This window comes from Pezoporus wallicus, unplaced genomic scaffold (assembly GCF_028554395.1).
Source record: "Pezoporus wallicus isolate ANWC-B61680 ecotype Strahan unplaced genomic scaffold, APGP_CSIRO_Pwel_v1 contig_4238, whole genome shotgun sequence".
Taxonomy (NCBI): Eukaryota; Metazoa; Chordata; class Aves; order Psittaciformes; family Psittacidae; genus Pezoporus; species Pezoporus wallicus.
This window is the reverse complement of record NW_026637932.1, coordinates 2,731,043-2,748,910: the sequence shown is the minus strand read 5'-3', so window position 1 is coordinate 2,748,910 and position 17,868 is coordinate 2,731,043. Positions and strand designations below refer to the sequence as shown.

At 56.2% G+C, this 17,868-nt stretch overlaps 1 protein-coding gene across 4 annotated transcripts; it reads left to right on the top strand.

Moving 5' to 3' along the window:
• Nucleotides 1–3,507: 3,507 nt before the first annotated feature.
• TSPEAR (thrombospondin type laminin G domain and EAR repeats) lies at nt 3,508–17,005 on the top strand. Of its 4 annotated transcripts, XM_057408394.1 has the most exons (12): nt 3,508–4,152; nt 7,293–7,513; nt 7,600–7,838; nt 7,963–8,053; nt 8,606–8,762; nt 9,102–9,233; nt 9,863–10,095; nt 12,740–12,926; nt 14,950–15,179; nt 15,452–15,639; nt 15,992–16,093; nt 16,399–17,005. In XM_057408394.1, the coding sequence occupies exons 1-12, from the start codon at nt 4,059–4,061 to the stop codon at nt 16,550–16,552; spliced, it is 2,028 nt and encodes a 675-aa protein (XP_057264377.1). In that variant the 5' UTR covers nt 3,508–4,058; the 3' UTR covers nt 16,553–17,005. The 4 variants fall into 4 exon arrangements, 3 of the variants coding, with proteins under 3 accessions (XP_057264377.1, XP_057264380.1, XP_057264378.1); XR_008972058.1 differs by having other exon boundaries at nt 15,351–16,093; nt 16,399–16,442; XM_057408397.1 differs by lacking the exon at nt 16,399–17,005 and having other exon boundaries at nt 15,351–15,639; nt 15,992–16,089.
• Nucleotides 17,006–17,868: the final 863 nt, after the last annotated feature.

The following is a 17,868-nucleotide window of genomic DNA, read 5'->3' as shown; positions in this document are numbered from 1 at the left end:
TGTTCACAGTTGCTTGGGTTTAATGCCCTCCATCCATATGGAGCCACCTTGCTAGGCAGTGGTGACTGCAGAGAGTCTGGGTGTCCCGCAGCTGCAGGGAGGTGGCTCAGCCTCTCACAAGGCTGAACTCGGGGGAAGTGGCAAAAAGGACAGATCATTGTCCCAGGCAGTGGTAGAGGGCTGTTTGCCACGTGCAGGGGAGATCAGGGGCAGATGTGGCTGCTGGGTCCTGCCTAGCCCCATCCTGAGCAGCTCTGGCGCAGGAGCACGGTCTTAAAGCCTGTCTTTTGGCTTGTGCTGGCACAAGTTAAGTGATTGCTTGTTGGAGCCCTTTTCAAGGCCTGCCAGCTCAGCTGCCATGTGTGCTCCAAATGGGGGCAGGATGCTCCGCTCACTCCTGGCGGACCTGCCTGGGAAGCTACCAGGTCACCAGCCCTGCCTGCTGCCCATGGCCAGAGCTGGGGGAGCTGCATCAGGATGGCTGCTCCGGGCTCCTGCGTTCCCTGGGGCTGTGGGGCAGGCAGTGCCAGGGATGCTGTGGGTGTGTGGACACGGCGGGCTCTGGGATGTGAGCAATGCTGGTGGTTTGCCGCCACCCGGCAGGGATTGCTTCCGAAGGCAGCTGCGCGCCTGGGAAACTGGCAGCAGGACTTGCAGCGTTGGGGTGGCTTTGTGCTGTCTTTTTTGGTGGCTTTCCTAAAAAGGGTGTCTTTTGCAATCGTCCCAGTCCTTCGACAAAACTTTTCCTGGCAGAGCCTCTCCAGGATTTCTGGGAATTGAGTTTCTGAGAGGCGATGGGGTTAAAGGCATTTACACTTCTTGTACAACGCTGACAGGTTTCCTGGTGCAGAGAGTTCTTGCAGCAACTCCAGTTTGTGCTGGCAGGTTGGGCTCAGGGAGCTGAAATTGCTCCAGGAAACAGGGGAAGGTTTTCAGCCTAGGAGAAAGAGCAGAGGTGATGAGGCAGGGGCCTCGGATACGGCTGAGGATGAAAACCCCATCCCCATCCCACCATCCCGGAGAAGGTGTTGTCCCTGGTGTCCAGCCTGAACTGGAATCTGGGGAACTGCAGCATGGGCTGTTGCTCTGGGAACAGTTTTCTCCCTCCCCTTCTTAACTGGCCCCAAAGGGCTGATCCTGACCTTGCTGCTCACACAGGCAGGGCTGGCTCTGTGTGCTCATCACTGACCTCCAGCTCCATCCCTGCGGATTTGTGTGTGGCCACACCAGCACAGGCAGGAGGATGGACACAGCACTGCCCGCTGCCAGCCAGAGGCAGGCTAGGAACACCCAGCTGCAGATGGGCAGTGCTGCATTTATCTGTGAGCTGTGTATATGGCCCCTCAATCTTTGCCACTGCCGGTGCCTGTATGCACACTGCATTTCAAGGCAGAAAGCTCTTGCAGATGTCAGGAATTAAGTCTGAAATGAATAGGACATAACAAGCCCTTAAACATGACTTTGTGTCTGCAAATAATAAGGAGTGAGTTACAGTCTTGGAAGAGCAGGAACATCACCCTGTGTGCAGGGTCCTGCCTGTCCCTGGCGTTGATTAGGTGTCCTCCTCACGCTGTCCTCTGCATGGAAGCTCTGTTTGACATGGATTGTCTGCAGATGGGTTTCTCAACCTTTTCTAACCTGGGGATGGCCAAACCTTTTTGGTGGAAATCCAAGGATCATTTTGTTCAGAGCTGCCACATGGTTTTATTTATGACCCATGCGAATTAGGCAAGCATCTCCCTGTTTGTCTCTTTTATTTCACCCTCTTGTGCTTTCTTGTGCACATAGGAATGTGCGCGTGTGCTTAGGAAGTGTTGTTGACTGCTTCCTACTGCTGTTGTGCCACAGAGCGGGTCCTGGAAACCCCTGGACCCCAGCAGGCAGGGGGCCTTTGTCCTTATCTCACACCACAGTTTGGTTCCTGGGGCAGGTCCTCCTGGGGAGGGAGAAGAGTGCTGGGCACAGCCCAAGGTGCTCCAACATCTTCTGCTATGCCAGGGTCCCAGCCCAGGGATGAAGAGTATCCTTGGGGACCATCAATGTCCCTGTCCTCACCAGGAGACCATTAACAGCACATGGCTGAGAAGCAGCCTGAGTCCACAGTGCCGGGCTGAGTACTCTCTGGCATGTCCTCCATGCCCATCAATGGGGACTTCGATTCCTTCACCTCCTGCCTGGAAGTTCCTTGATCCTCCTGCTTCTAGAGGGGACACCCGCACTTATGTCCTTGGGTCTGAGATGTCTCCACCAGCCAGCTTTTTTGGCCAAGTGCTTAAAGGCAGCTACATGACCTTTGGAAAACAGTCTCCCCAGCTTTCCCAGCAGGAATTTTCCTCTCTCCCCAGGAGGAGTCTCGTGGGCTGCCCAGACCCTCACAGAGCCATGGCTGGCCTCAGCGGAGGCTGAACCAAAATCCATGTGTCAGAACCATGTGTCAGAGATGGGATGGGGTCCTGGCAGGAAGGCTGCTCCCAGCCCCGGCGGGTGTCCCCAAGGCCATGGGCAGCAGCACGAGGGGCCGAGCCTGTCAGGGGGATGGGATGGTTTGCACCTCCCGCATCGCTTGCAGCGGCCACGTGCAGTTGCCATTTGGGCCCCCTGGGCCCGGGAAGTGTCTGTGCCACTGGACACCATCCCTAGCACAGGAATGAAGATGGTTTGGGAGCCAGGGGTGCCTCACATCTGGAGCTCTGCAGAGAGGTTAAGTTCTGCTTAAGCTCTGCCTAAGCATGATCCTGGGAGAGACCTAATTTGGTGGATACCCAAAGAGGGATTTTGTGGGAAGTGGGAGCTCCTTGCATCCCTGCTTTGGTGCAGATCATCCCCAACCATGCGCACAGCCACCCTCCATGCTTCAGGGGCTGTTTGGGTCCAAGACCGAGGCCCTGACCATGTTGGGGTGTCTTCAGGGTCCAGCAGCAGTTCCTCTCAGGATCTGGGACCGAGGTGCAGGGTGTTGCGCTCTGCCATGTGCCCACAGCCCATGGGCTGCATCCTCTTGGTCCTGGCACAACAGATTCTGGGCCAGTGAGGGGTGCGGACAGCGAGGCATGTCCGTGGGTCCAGCTCCGGCTGTTCCTTGCTGACAAAACCTCCGGTTTGCAACACATTCTTTTGGCGTTTCATCCTGGCCATCCGCTTTCTATTCTAGCGAGCGCCTTGCGGGAAGATTTTGGGAACGGGGGGGTGGGAGCCCAATTCAATTGTTCAGGGAATGGAAGTAACTCATTTTGCGGCTGGAGGAACCCAGCGGAGCTCGCTGTGTGCAGGGAGTTTTTCCACTGCTCTCTCCCGTTTGAACAGCATAACCTCGAGCGTTTCCAAACCGACGCTCTGTGTGCTGCTGCCACCGTCCTTCTGGCAGGGCCAGGTCTGGTGGGCAGCCTTTGGGTTGAAGTCTTGCATGGGAGCACTGGCATCACCTGCCTGGGGCCTTCTGGGGGGAAAATTATACACCCTGTGGGATCTGGTTTCATTTTGGGCAGGGTGAAATGGGCCGAGGGAGGATCTTCCCCCATTTACAGGCTGGGATTGTACTTCTGAAAGCCCTTTTAGAGGCAGAAAGGTTCCCAACTTGGTCTCTCCAGGCAGGGGTGAATGTCCCACCTACACTCCCACATGACCTCAGAAAAATGAATCACCAGAAATGAACGGAAGCGAAGGAAAAAAGGGAAAAATAAATAATAATAATAATAATTAAAAAATCCCTCCCCAAAGCCGCCTTCCAGAGGGTTGGGCAAAAGATAAAAGCTCTCCAAGGAGCCGGGACTCCTCCTCTCCCACCACCGACTCCTCATTTAAATGTCTGTGCGCACGCTGCAGCCAGCACTGCCTCGGCGGCCCCCTGCCCGCCACCCCTGCTGTGCCCCGGGGGGCAGTGCCCATGCCAGGGCGCAGCACAGACCGGGCTTAGCACCCAGAAGCAGCCCTGCCTGGTCCCGCGGGCAGACTATGCAAGAACCCCCGGGGGGAGCCGAGCCGCACGGTGCCTGCCCAGCTGCGGAGGAGTGGGTGACGAGGGGGTCCCGGTGCATGGACCCCCCGAGGCCAGCTCCCCAATGTCGGCTCCGCTGCTGCTCTGGGTCATCCTCCTCCGGTGGGCCGCCGGCGGGGGCTTCATCAGGGGCAGCCGGACGTGGCAGCACTGCACAGGTAAGACAGAAGGCCGGTGGGAGGGCTTGTGCCGCGACCGAGGTGTCAAGACAGGCGCTGCCTGCGCTGGGAAGTGTGCCAGGTCCCTTCCATGGATAGAACACTCCCCATGGTGCCAGGGCAGACCCCAGGTATTGTGCTCTGTTTGCGGGGTGCCCCGCATGGGTGCATGGCTTTGGTGCCAGCGGACCAAGTCTCGGTGTGACAGCATGTCGTGATGCTGCTGCACCTGCCTGCACCCATGGCAGTGGGTAGTGGGGTCACCCCTGTGCCTGCAGCACCCTGCAATGGCAACCAGGGGGCAAACAGCCCTTCCCGGTGCTGTGGAGAGAGCCGTGTGCCCGTCTTCGGCATAAGCGTTGTCCCAAGGTCTGCTGGCCCTGGGGACCAATGTGTAGGGTAGGGAAGGGCTGGAAGAAGTAGAGAAGAGCCATCGAGTCCCCCCATAGAGTCCCTCCCTCCCTGTGCTCTGCCAGACACAACCTACGCTCTCCTGGCAGCAAAACCTCCTGGAGCGTTTCTGCCCTGCCGCCCCCAGCCGAGGAGCTGGCAGCTCCAAAGGCATTTCCTGCAGGGAAGTGCCGAGAGCCACCCAGCCCAAAGCAGGTCCCCGTCCCCTGGCTCTGACTTCCCGTCCTGGTGCCGTGCAGTCCTGGTGCAGGCAGTGGAACTTCAGCCCGGTTTTGGTTGCTTGGTTCGCAGGCTCTGTGTCTGTCCTCAGGGTTTGTCTCGGTTTGGTGGCACCTCTGTTTTGCACCATTACAGCCTGTCTGGTGGTGAGAAGGAAAGCTGGAAGAGATCAGAGAGCTTCTGCCCCCCACCTGCTCCCCCAGGCGCTCTGGTCTATTGGGGATGTCCCCACTGTCCCACTCAACTGGAGTGGTCCTGGGGGTGTCAAGGCCCCATAAATCACATTTAACCACCTCCATGGCCCTCCTGTGGTGCCTGGCCCCGGTTCCTAGTGTAGCTCCGATGCTGTCAGGCTGTGGGCAGCCATCCTGCAGAGCAGGCAGCTGCCGGGCTTGTGCGCTGCCCCACCTGGGCTGAAACGCCCTGGCTGCACTCCCAGCCAATAGCTGCCAGCTCCACTCCGGTTGTTAGCAGGGACTGGTGTGGGGGCATCTTTGATTGTAGGGATTTGGCTTTGGATTTAGGACATGGCCCCTTCCTGGCCCACAGCTTCCATCCCCAGCTGAGCTGGCTCCAGCTCATCCCACTGACCCCAGGGCAACTGGAGCTCCTAAACCCTTCAATTCCAAGCCTAAATTCAGCATGAGCTTTTTGCAGAGAGAAAAAAGAACTGGTTCATTACAGCAGGTCGAGGGAGGGCATTCTCCCGCTTCAATCCACTCTCGTGAGAGCCCCCCTGCAGTCCTGCATCCGGCTCTGGGGCCACAGCACAAGAGGGATGTGGAGCTGCTCAAGTGAGTCCAGAGGATGCCACAAAGATGCTCCAAGGGCTGGAGCAGCTCTGCTATGGAGCCAGGCTGAGAGAGATGGGCTTGTTCAGCCTGAAGAAGAGAAGGCTCCACAGAGACCTTAGAGCAGCTTCCAGTGCCTAAAGGGCAAGAAATTTGAAGATGGACCTTTTACAAGGGCCTGTAGTGACAGGACAAGGGGGAATGGCTTTGGGCTAACAGAGGAGAGATTTGGGTTAGATATTAGGAAGTAATTCTTCACTGTGAGAGTGGTGAGGCACTGGCACAGGTTGCCCAGAGAAGCTGTGGCTGCCCCATCCCTGGCAGTGTTCACGGCCAGGTTGGACAGGGCTTGAAGCAACCTGGTCTAGTGGAAGGTGTCCCTGCCCATGGCAGGGGGTTGGAACTGGTTGAGCTTTAAGGTCCCTTCCAACTCAAACCAGTCTGGGATTCTGTGATTCTCTGAAACAAGTTGTTTCAGTTAAACCTCCCCCACTGAGGCTTTGCTTTAGGGATAGTTTAAAACAGCAGGGACGTGGGCAGGGGGGGATGCAGAAGTGGCAGCATGGGAAGGACCTTGCTGATCTCCCTGCTCTGGGCTAGATGGAGCAGCCACAGGAGCAGATTCCTTCTTGCTTTGCCCATCTGGTTCTGGGCTGGCTGGGGCTGCCTGGGGGGGAACGCTTCCCCTCTCTCTCCAGCTGCTTTAGATTCAGACACATGCTGGTCCAGCCTTTCTCACAGCTCCCTCCCTCCTTGCTCTCCTGCTGCGCCCCAGCAGCCGAGATTTATTAGTACAAATAGGAGCTAAAAGCCCGGTCTCACTGGGAATGGGACAGAGTGAGGGAATTTTTAGTCTAGCTGAGTGCTGCTTCATCCTCTGGGCAGCATCACTGCACCACTCTGCCCTGTGCTACAGATGCCACAGTCCTGTCTGGGGAGCAGTCAAAATAAAAGCTGTGAGGAGGCTGTCAAAGAAAGGAATTGGGGAGAAGCTCCCAGAGTAGGTCCAGCCCTTCCCACGGCTGCTGGTGTGGGCATTGCCGAGACACTGGGCTGACGGTGACCTGGGGATGGCTTTGCAGTGCCGGTGCTTCACCTGGGTGATGCTCTGGGGCTGAGCACGTTGGTTTCTCCTCTGAGGAGAGGTTAATCATGTAATGAGTGGTTTTGGTGCCTGCCAGGGGACTACGTGTGTGGGTGCAATTAGGGCTGGGTTGGGAGAGCCTGGACCGGGGCTGGAGCAGGGAGCACCCTGCCTCACCACCCTGGGGACTGGCTTCCTCATGAGCGTGCCAGATTCCTGCCTGTTCTCTGGCTCTGGTGCAGTTGCTAGTGCCAGGGCATCCTTAGGAGCTGGTGGCAGCCTGGGGGCTGCCTGGCCAGCAGGTCCTGGGGTCAGCATCCAGAGCTGCATCAGTGGGGTGGTTTGTGCAGGTGAGCCTGCACACGGTGTTCCTGCTGTGGGGATGGGGGTGTCAGCCTTGCTGCCTGGAGGACAAACCCTCCCTGTGTACCTGAAGCAGGGGCTCGGCACAGACCCCAGGCAGGGGACAGCAGGCTATTGGGGCATGCCAGCCCCCCCTGCTGCTGTGGAGCACTGGGGCTGTGCTGGCTGCCTTGAGCAGAGCACCGCACTGCAAGGTGGGTGCCCCGTCCCGCAGAGGGTCTGGGTGGGATGGCTGCCACTGTCGTGATGCGCTTTGCTGTCTCTTGGCACAGACCTGCGCCCGCTGGACATCCTCTCAGAGGTGGTGCCCGCCGGTGGGCTAGCCCATGGCATGAGGGTGTTTCAAGTGCAGGGGGTGCGCGGTTTCCAGCTGGCTGCCTCGCGGCCCCGAGCCCTGTGCTTCCCAGCCTCCCGGCTCTTCATCCACTGCGACCGCTTCCCCGAGGAGTTCTCCATCATCGTCACGCTGAGGGTCCTCAGTGTCCCTGCCAAGGTAAGTGACCACCAGCCGGGCACGGAGCAGGCACAGCCCAGCCCTGCAGCTTTGCCCATGGGGATTGAGTCCGTGCCCTCCTGCAGAGGAACGAGTACGTCTTCACGCTGATGGCGGAGGAGAGCCCCAGCGTGCTGGTGGGGCTGCGTTATGCCCCCGACAAGCTCCACTTCCTCTTCTGGAGCCAGGAGCGCGCCGACGGCTGGCAGACCCGCGTCACCTTCCCCAATGTCTCCCTCTCCGACAGCCAGTGGCACACGCTCGTCCTGGCTGTCTCCGGCCAGTCCTTCTCCCTGACGGTGGACTGCAGCGTCCCCAAGGATGTGTAGGTTGGGGCAGCAGCAGGGGGCTCAGGAGGGCTGGCAGGGCAACGTGCCTCCGCCAGCATCTCCTCCAGCCACCAACACATGCTGTTAAACTGTCCCTGCCTCTTCTCTGCCCGTCTGCAGGTTAGTGGAGACACCGTTTCCAGCCTCCCTGTCAGTGAAAAGAGCCAACTTCTACCTGGGCAACAGGAGGAGGAGGAAAGGCGTGTTCACGGTAGGTGCTCCATGGTGCAGGGCTGCCCAGGGGTGCTGGTGGCTGGCCATGGGGTGAGTTGCAGCCCCCTGTAGCCCTCTACACTGCAGAGGTGGCCATGGGTCCTGCTGCCAGGCTCGGCCCCATCTTCCTGTGGGCATATAAGGGGCAGTGCTGGCAGTTGGTACTTTGTGGGTCAGATGTGGCTTTAGATGGGGACACTGCCAGTGGTGTGGTGACAGAAAAGCAGCCGATGGCACAGTTTTACTGATATAAAAGTTAGGGCAGTGCCTGGTATCGGTAGTGAAAAGTGGAGGCAGCGAAAGCTGCTGCAGCTAATGAGCCAGTGCTCCCTTTGCACCAGCTGTTAAATTGCCTAGGATGAGGTCTTGGCAGGCTGGGCATGTAATGAGGATCTGATAAATGTGCATGAATCCACAGAGGCTTCCACAGCCTGGGAGGGAGAGCAACGAGTAAGAGTTGTGAGGGAAATCCAGGGCATGAATCACCTGCAGTTTCCATTTCTTGGTCTTGTTGGACTTTCTCTTCATCCTGCTGCTCCTGCTTTCCCAGGGCTTGCTGCGACAGCTTGTCCTGCTGCCAGGAGCTGATGCCACCCCTCGGATATGCACCCCCATGAGCTTTAAAGTAGTGACGCTCTCTGTCCCCAGTGTTCTCCAGAATCATCCTGCAAAGCCAGCGAGCAACAAGGTGCTAAAATACCCCTACGGTCAGTAAATCCTTTTGCCTTTGTTGAGGAAGGATCTTTGCATGGGGCTGGGCATGGAACAGGAGCAGAGGGTGAGAGGGTATTCCCAGCACCCTCTGTTTTCTGTGCGTGTGTGATGGGATCCCTGTCCAAAATACCCCTGGAAAGCCTATCCAGGTCCCTTGGCAGTGCTGGGCTTATGCTGGTAGCCACATGGGATGCTATTTACCCTGTTCCTGGGTGCCTGTCACTAGGATGGGATAAGTACATGCAACCCTCTTTGTGTGCACAGGGACAGGCTTCCTTGCTGCTCCATCATGTGCACTAAGAGGCACCTGCCTTTCTCCTCTCCATGCCCAGAGACCGACACGAAGGTGACGCTGGGCTCCCGTCCACCCTGCACCATGCAGGAGAAGGCACAGTTCTGGTTCAATGCCTCCCGGAGAGGGCTGTACCTCTGCAATGGCAGCGCCTGGATTTCCATGCTGGAAGGTACTGGTGTGCAGTGAGCTCTCAGGGATGGAGGGAGGCTCTTGCAGCAAAGGAGGAACAGAAATTTGCCCTTAACAACACTTTGGGGTGGTAACTGAGTCAGGTAAAAGCAGAATGAGGGAGCTGGAGTGTCCCCCTGCTCTCCCCTGCTTGACTGGACTTTGCTCTTGGTACTCACATCAACACTCTCAGTGCAGCTGGATTCAAGGGCTGCTGCTGGTGAGTATGAGTTAACAGAGCTGGTCTCAGCAGCCCAGGCCCTTTTACTCTAGGTCTCTTCCTCTCCTCCTCATTCTCTTTAGGATAAATGTATAAACCCGCTTGGTAAGAAGCAATAAATACCCATGGTGTGTTTTAATTCCCCAGTCCCAAAGGAGAATTCCCAGCATAGAACAGGCAGGGGTGGATGGGGCTGGATGTGCTGCCCAGTGAGATGGAGTTAGGCCTTTCAACACCCCCTTGGGTTTTGGCCTGTCAGCACCAGAAACATCAGGACCTTCATTTGCCTCCCATAGAGCTCCATAGAGCAGCAAGTACCACCAAGGCAGCTCTGCTATGCAATGTGGGGCACATCTCCAGGCAAGGTCGTCTGGTTTTAACCTCACCCCTCTATTTTTGTGGTCTCCCAGTCAAGCAGAGGCTGGACTATGTGGAAGAATACCAGAACCTAGTGACCAACTCTGAGACGATGGGTGTTGAGGTCTTCACCATCCCCGGAGTGGGACTGTTTGCAGCCACGGCCAACCGACACACCCCGCCGGGGTCGGCCATCTATAAGTGGACTGACGGGAAGTTTGTGCCCTATCAGAACATCCCCACCTACCAAGCGCAGTCCTGGAAGTATTTCACCATAGGAAAGAAGGTAAGTCAGCCTGGAAGGTTGATTCAGTGCCTTCATATTTCAGTGTATTAAACTGCAATTGCCCAACCCTGCCTTCTCCTCTGAAGCCCTGAGTCTCAGGAATGGTTTAGGGGGTGAATCTTTCTGTCTTCTGTCTTTGATGGGGTCATGTTGATACATGTATGCAGCCAGTGAGGGTCTGTCCTAGGGACTGCTGCCGATCTGTGGGCCGCCCTCTGTGTTTTACTGCTTTTGTTGAGACACAGCTACATCCACCCAGGCCATTTTCAGCACATGGTTCTGGCAGCTTGGGTAGTAGCATGTCTGGAGTACTCAGATCTCCTCCCTCAGGATCTCCATGGTGTATGCAAGGTCAGACTGCAGAGCCAGCTGTTGAAGCTGGATCCCCTCCCTGTGCTGGGCTTCGTTTCTAGCAGCTCCTGCCTGTTCTGCCTCTGTGAGTGTCAGTGTGAAGATGTGCAGAGCTGTGGTACAGCCTGGTCTCTGTGTGCTCATAGCACAGCTTCCACCCTGGCACAAAGGCTGACCCTCCTTGGAAGTGGGTTTTGCTGCAGTCCTGTCTGTCACCATGAAGTGAAGCAGGGCTACCCCAGGCAGTGGCTGTGGCATTGCTGTAGGAGACACACAGCTCCTGACACTGGAGAACAGACAGCAGAGCCCTCCCTCAGCACCGATTCTAGCGGGTGCTCTGTAATGTACTGTCATAAGGTACTCTCAGGTCTCAGAGATCTGCCTATGGTCTTAGAGAGCCATCAGAGCTTGTAGCTCCCTCCCAGCACCCACCAAGTCCAACATTTTAAGCTCCCTTGCTTTTAAACTGTTCTAGGACTTTGGGGCCATCTCTCCTCCCCTGGGCTATGGGATGTCTGCACAGTATCTGCCTGCTTCCTCTCCCCGGGGAGCTACTTATCACTTTTCAAGGATCCACGGGCAAGCCAAAGAAACATCTGCTGAGAGCCAGCTCTGAGCAGAGCTCCCAGGGGAGTTGGGATCATTCCCTCTCCAGCATGACCTGTTCTGGCTTTGTCACCCGATGCCATGGAGGTGGCTGCAGGGCTCCCCACTGAGAGCTACATGCTGCAGGGTACAGAGGGATGGGCAGAAGTTCTGCCTCCAGGCTTGGTGGCACCGGCACCCCTCATGTTTGGATACAAATGGGCCATGATACCTGCCTGATGATGGAATCCTGCAAAGAATCTTGTCAAGCCCTGACAATGCGGATGAGTTACAAAGCTGGCTTTGAGCTGAGACCGTGCTGCCATCACCAGTGCTGCACCTGCTCTGCAAAGCTCCAGCTGCACCCACATGGGCAGGAGACAGGAGCATCCTCAGCTGAGTTTATTGGCTGATGGAAACCACCTTGGGGCTCCCCAGCGTCAGTCTTGACTCACAATACCCCCTTGCAGCCACAGCTGCAGGTGCAGAGAAGATCACCAAGCTGGAGGGATCCATTTCCTCATGGTTCCTACACAGTGAAGCAGCTGTATTGGTGCTCACCAAGGCTAACATGTTCTGGGTTTGCCTTCAGGACTTCACTGGGAGAAACTTACTCAGACTTACTAGGCAGGATGGCCTCTGTCCTGCAAAACTGGGGGCAGATTTGTGGCTGGGGCTAGCCTTGGAGCTCCAGAAGGGTTGGGGACACAGGCAGGCTCCCTTGTGTGCAGCTGCCTGTGCTGGGCACATTTCTGCATGGAGATGGTGACCGGATAGGTGCTGTACCAGCAGTGGTACAGAGCTCTGCAGTTAGCATAGGTTCCTCATACCCACTGCAGGGGGTAGCACCTCTATAAGTATTAGCACCTCGTTACTACACCAGGACCTGCTGGTGCTCTGCCAGGATGGGGTCAGGAGCCCCAGAGGGCAGTGTCAGGGTCTCCTGATGGCTCCTTCCTTGGAGGGCAAGGGACCACAGGCTCCTGAGTTGCAGGGTTGCACACAGGCATTTCTATTCCCTCTGAAGTTGTGTTTCTGGAGATGCCCTGAAGGGACTGCCTGGACTGGGGCTTGCAGGGACATCTGCCCAGCACTGGAAATGCACCTTCCCTGGAGGGTCATGTAAACCCATCATAGACCTGCACTCAGTGTGCAAGGTCTCTGTCCTTCCGGCTGGCTGAGCCTTGGCTGGATAAAACCCCACGCTGGTGCTGGCAGGGTCCTGCACTGGGCAAGAGTCAGGAGCCTCCCTGATGACTATTTTCAGCTTGTGGGCTGTGCTTCTTTGCAGTCCAAACTGGGGCATAACCTCTGCCACTCCATCCAAAATGTGCTGGAGTGGCAAAGCCAGCACTCCCATGAGCTTGGATGCACTCCATGCACTGTGCAAGGTCTTCTCTGCTGATGCATGCTTGTCCCCAGGGCTCACAGAGGGGGGTTCTTCGTCTGGAGAATGTTTTGTGTCGGGAGTTGATCTCATCCTTATTGTTATCACCCCACAGGTCACTGGGTCCCTGTCCCCTGTTTGATGCACTGAGGGCTGCTCGGGGACACCTACCAGCTGTATTGCCCCTCAGCAGCTGCCTCGGTCCCTGACCACACATCCCATGGGCACCTGCCCTCACCCATCCCATCTTCACCCTGCCCCTCTTTGTCCACACTCCTTTGAGAGGAGAAAACCAAGATGTCCTGGCTTGTTATTTTTCAGATCTTCCTAGCAGTGGCTAATTTTGAGCAGAATGACAGGGGTCAGGAGCTCTCTGTAATATACAAATGGAGCCGCAGGAAAGAGAAATTCGTCCCGTACCAGAGGATCACCACGCACAGCGCTAGGGACTGGGAGGCATTTGTCATTGAGGGAGAGGCTTTCCTCGCAGTGGTCAACCACAGAGAAGGTACCCAGACCTTATATTCTCTATGGGCCTGGCTCAGCTGGGGCAGGCAGCCCTTCGGGACCACAGCTCGCTGCTGCAGGCACCCCGCTTAAGAGCATCCTCCTGTTGCTGTGGAAACACTGCAGCTCCCTGAGCATCGTCTGCCAGAGTGCAAGGCAAAACCTGGGAGTCAGTGCATGGAGCTCAGTGCCATGTCCCCCAGGAAATGTGAACCCTTGCAGACCCTCTCCTTTCAGGAAAGAAAAGCACTTGGGGAAGTGGATGATGTGGTCCCCTCTGAGTTTCTGACAGGACAGGAGTGGGGACCACATCTTTGCTGAATCTTTCTGCTACTTTTTGTTTTTTTCCCCAATGATACATGACATGGTGGGGTGGTGAGAGCAGCTGCGTGGGTTTGCAGGGGCTGAGCCTTTTAATAGGCCTTGTGGACACACAGGAAACCAAGGGAAGCCAAGTGAGAGCCTGCTGATGTCCCGCCCTCCCTGTACACCCTGCAGACAGGATCCAGCCTTTTTCCCCTCCCAGGCCATGAACTGTTCTGGGGTGGGGAATGCACCCCACAGCACAGGGGATGAATGGGTCAATACCACAACCCTGGCTCTCCAGGGTGGGTTCAGATATTGGACCACTGGGCTCCTTCTCTGCCACCAGAAGTGGCTCCTCTGGCACTGGGCTCAAAGCTGTTGGCAGGTTGCTTGGACACTGGCTGCCTGTAAGCTGGGCTAGAAACTCCCCGTGACATTTGTCGGACCCCGCCACAAGTCTTAAGTGCATAAAGAAGTACATCATAGTTCTTTATGGAAGAAATGTGTAACAGGTAGACATAGCATTAGAAGCAGAAACAATTATAACCACTACAGGACCTAAATTAGACCAAGTTCTGCATTTCTACATGTTGGACAGGTCTCTGAGCAGCCTGGTCTAGTGGAAGGTGTCCCTGCCCGTGGCAGGGGGTTGGAACTGGATGAACTCTAAGGTCTCTTCCAACCCAAACCATTCTGGGATTCTATTATTCCATGACTTACTCCTGTGCCAGTGGCAGCAGAAAAGTCCCTTTGGCAGCCATACACTTCATGTAAGGGTTAAGACCATCATGGTCAAGCCAAACTGGGGTTTGACCCAGTGGAGGGTCAGTCCCTGAGGGGCTGCCACTTATCCATGTGGCCATTTCCCACATACCCCATTCTTCCTGCAGCCCTTCTTGCCAAAATCTCTTCTGTTGCAATGCAGGCTGCCTGTAAACCCATTAACAGGGTACAGCAGTGCTTAGTGAGTGTGGGCTGAAAAGGGCTGGTGGTACCCTCCTCCTGTCCCAGTGAAACCAGCTCTTTCTTAGAAAAATGTCTCTGGCTGGAGGGGTTGTGGCAGGCTGAAGGTGCAGAAAGGTTTTTAGTTTTAAAGCCAGCTGAGTCCCACAGAAACACAAGGTCAAGATCCTTGAACAGAGCCCAGGAGCCAGATGGAGAACAGGCTTTAGTGCTTGTGGGTTCATCCCAAGTACTCGGCACAGGGTAGGTTGCAAAATGTGGCATCCCCTCCCTCTTCCTGGAGTTTGTGCCGTCATCAGGGATCCACACATGGACGTCTCTGGCCTTCTCCAGGGTTCAGGAGCTGAGCATGGGGACTTAGCAAAGAAGTGCTGAAGAAACGTCAGTGCAGCACCATTCCAGCTGTGGGCCTCTCCCAGATGTGCGAGCTTGTGTGTGAAGGATGACAGCAGCCAATGATTTCAGTAGCTTTGGGGACTCATCTGCGACTGGCCCCACTACACATGGGACAGCCAGCAGAGCTTGGCCACCCCAGGATGCTAGCACAGTGCCTCTGTATGGGGAGGTAGCAGGGATGGAGGCTTTAGGTAGGGATGGAGGCTCTAGAGTCTCTTTGGCAGGTTCTTGGGGAGCAAGCAGCCTTGAAACCTGCTGGCAAACATTTCTGTAGCTGAACCTGTTTCTGGGTCTTTTTTCTTATGCAAACCACATATTCCTTTCTCTCATGGTACACATCCGTCTGTCTGTCTGCCCAGGGAATAACCACAACATAGACAGCGTAATATACAGGTGGAACCCCAGGACAGGGTTGTTTGAAACCAACCAGACCATCCCTACTTCTGGAGCCTATGACTGGGAATTTTTCACCATTGGGCCGTATTCCTTTCTGGCTGTGGCTAACACATTCAATGGCACATCCACTAAGATCTACTCGCACATCTACATCTGGCTCAGTGGCTCCTTCCAGCTCTTCCAGTCTATCCTGGTAAGGATTGGCCTCTGATCAAACACTATTCCTCAGTCCCTCTTTGTGTTTGGACTAGCCAGGGGATAATTACAAAGACAGATGCTCTTCAGACTTCTGGAAAGGCAGTGGTACTTTCCTACTGATTCTCCCTTAAGGACTGACAGACCAAGGCTTATATTTTCCCTTTAGGGGTGGGTAGCTTCCTCCAGCCGAGCTCCCCACACCTTGCAGCATCCTTGGCTTTCAAAGGCTTGTCCACATCCAGCTTCTCATGTGTCTTCCTTCCCCAGACTTTTGGTGCTGCTGACTGGGAGGTGTTTCATATCGGGGACAGAGTCTTCTTGGCTGTTGCAAACAGCCACAGCTATGACAGCGGGATGCCAGCACCCTCCAACTTCTATGCCATCAACTCCTCCATCTATGAGCTGAACATCACTGCCCAGATGTTTGTCAAGTTCCAGGACCTCCTCACCTACAGGTACCTGTGCAAAGAGTCAGGGTGCTCCTCAGTCACACCCTTCCTCTGAGCAACCTGGAGGCCTCCTGGAGGATTCATGCTTGGATGTTGCCAGGGGCTAACACTGGTGGGAAGAGCAATGGGTGACAGGTCCTTGGCACAAAATCCCAGTGGGAAGTGAGAGAAGGCCCTGAGTTTGGGAACAAGGGTGGATTTCCTTTCAGCAACAGCTTGGGAAGGGCAGAGTTTTCTGTGTATCACCAGAGTGGCAGAGCTTGGTGTGGGGTGGGCTCAGCTCTGCAGCACGCAGTCCCTTCCTCAGCTGGCCATGGAGCGGCCACCTCACCTGCCCCTCTGCTTGCTTCATCCCCAGTGCCCTGGACTGGGAGTTCTTCTCGGTGGGAGACGACTCTTTTCTGGTGGTAGCAAACTCCTTTGATGGCTTCACCTTCTCCGTTAACAGTATTATATACAGGTACTGCTGCGGGAGGAGGGCAGGGCTGGGTGGACGGGTGGTTGTTCCCAGCAGGAACAGACCTGCCGGGAGCCCAGCACAGGGGCAACCTCTGCAGATGCTGGTGCATCTGCCAAAGGTGGACAGGTAGGACTGCTACCTGATTCTGGGGAGGTTTCTGGGCAGGAATGAAAAATCCCAGTGAAGGACATCCCACCCTGAACCACAGCAGGGAGGTGGGAGATGCCAACCCCATGGCTGAGCATTTCTGCCCCCTTTCATGTGCCCAGCTTGTGCCCCGAGTGCTAACTGCCCTCCCTGTGCAGGTGGCAAGGCTATGAAGGCTTCGTAGCGGCTCACCACCTCCCCACTGTCGGCTGTAGAGACTGGGAGGCATTTCACACCGCTGAGGGCTCCTACCTCCTCTACACCAGTGCCAAGGAGCCACTTTCCAAGGTGCTCAAGCTGAAAACCACCTGAGGTGGCCGAGATATGCTCAGCTCATTGCCAGGATCGGGGCGAGCTGTGCATCGAGGTGAAGATGGACCACAGAGGCTCGGAACGGCGTGGGATCAGCTCTGCGGCTGGCTGTTTGTGTGCTCCACAGGACGTGAAGGAGGAGGATGGGAGCTCCAGGGCTCCCTGCAGCCTTGTCCAGGGCTGGCAAAGTGGCTGCGACCCTGCTTTGGTGCTGTTTGTCCTGGGCAAGCTTTCCTGCCATGCTCCAGAGCTGCATCCTACACAGGGGTCCTGGTGCTCAGGTGTTTCCTGGGGCTCGCTGAGCCCCAGCGCTTGACACACTCCAGCCAGGAGGTACACAAGTGCCACTGGTTGTGGCCAGAGCTCGCAGGGAAGAGGCTGAGCAGAATGCTGTGCTGCCCACCTGTGTGCTGAGCATTGAGCAGACCCCTGTGCTGCCAGGGCGGGTGCGTGGCAAGGGGTTGAAAATGGCCTGAGAAATGAGGGGAAAATGGTGGCTTTGGGCTTGGCTCTGGCTACCCAATGCCTAGGGCTGCGATGCTGCTGAGGACCCATCCGGTTTGACACTGCACCTCTTTGTATGAGATTGGTGACTCCTGAGCAAACCTGCTGTGTGCTGGGACAAGCCCAGCTACCATGGGCATGGGAAAGTCCCAAAACTGCTCCAGGTGAAATCATGGCCTCTTTTTGTTTCCTCAGCTTTTCTGGGGCACTCTTCTGCTTAACCAGAGCTCTAATAAATTCTGTGCACCAGCCTTCATCCCACAGGCAAGCTGCAGGTATCTGAGCTGCTCTGCAGAGGCTTTCCTCCATTCAACAAGCCACCCCTGAGCAAGATAGGGCCATGCCCATGGCCTATGAAGATAAAGTGGTCCTGAGCACAGTAGCGTGCTGGGGTGAGAGTGCCCCTCTGCTTCTCCCGTGAGGACCCTCTGCCTTTCCTGCCTGGCTCAGCACATTGCTCAGCCTTCCCTGGCCCTGCTGGAAGAAGTTTCCAGCCCCCCAAGAAAGGGCTGGGTAGGTGATGGCCTGAGCTGCCCTGGGGTGCAAGCCTGGGAGAGCCGCCACAGGCAGACCCTGCAGAGCTCCCTGTTTCCCCAGCTCAGCTGTGGCTGCAGTTGGCTCTGATGGGAAGGTCCATTTCTTGCTTGTAAAACAAGGCAGAACTCGATCTGCTTCCGCTGCCCTGAGCCATGAGCAGTGTCTGTGTCTCTAATGCGGCCCTGAGCAAGGATGAGATAAGGCAAGATGCACCAGGTGAGATGCAGAGGCAGCATATGGCCAGCTGGCTCCTGCTCAAAGCAGAATGAGGTGAG

Excerpts from the sequence above, each read along its gene's own strand:
- TSPEAR (XM_057408394.1), top strand. The coding sequence starts at position 4,059 with ATGTCGGCTCCGCTGCTGCTCTGGGTCATCCTCCTCCGGTGGGCCGCC. Across the intron at positions 12,927-14,949 it reads AGTGGTCAACCACAGAGAAG|GGAATAACCACAACATAGAC; the intron begins GTACCCAGACCT and ends CTGTCTGCCCAG. Across the intron at positions 15,640-15,991 it reads CAGGACCTCCTCACCTACAG|TGCCCTGGACTGGGAGTTCT; the intron begins GTACCTGTGCAA and ends CTTCATCCCCAG.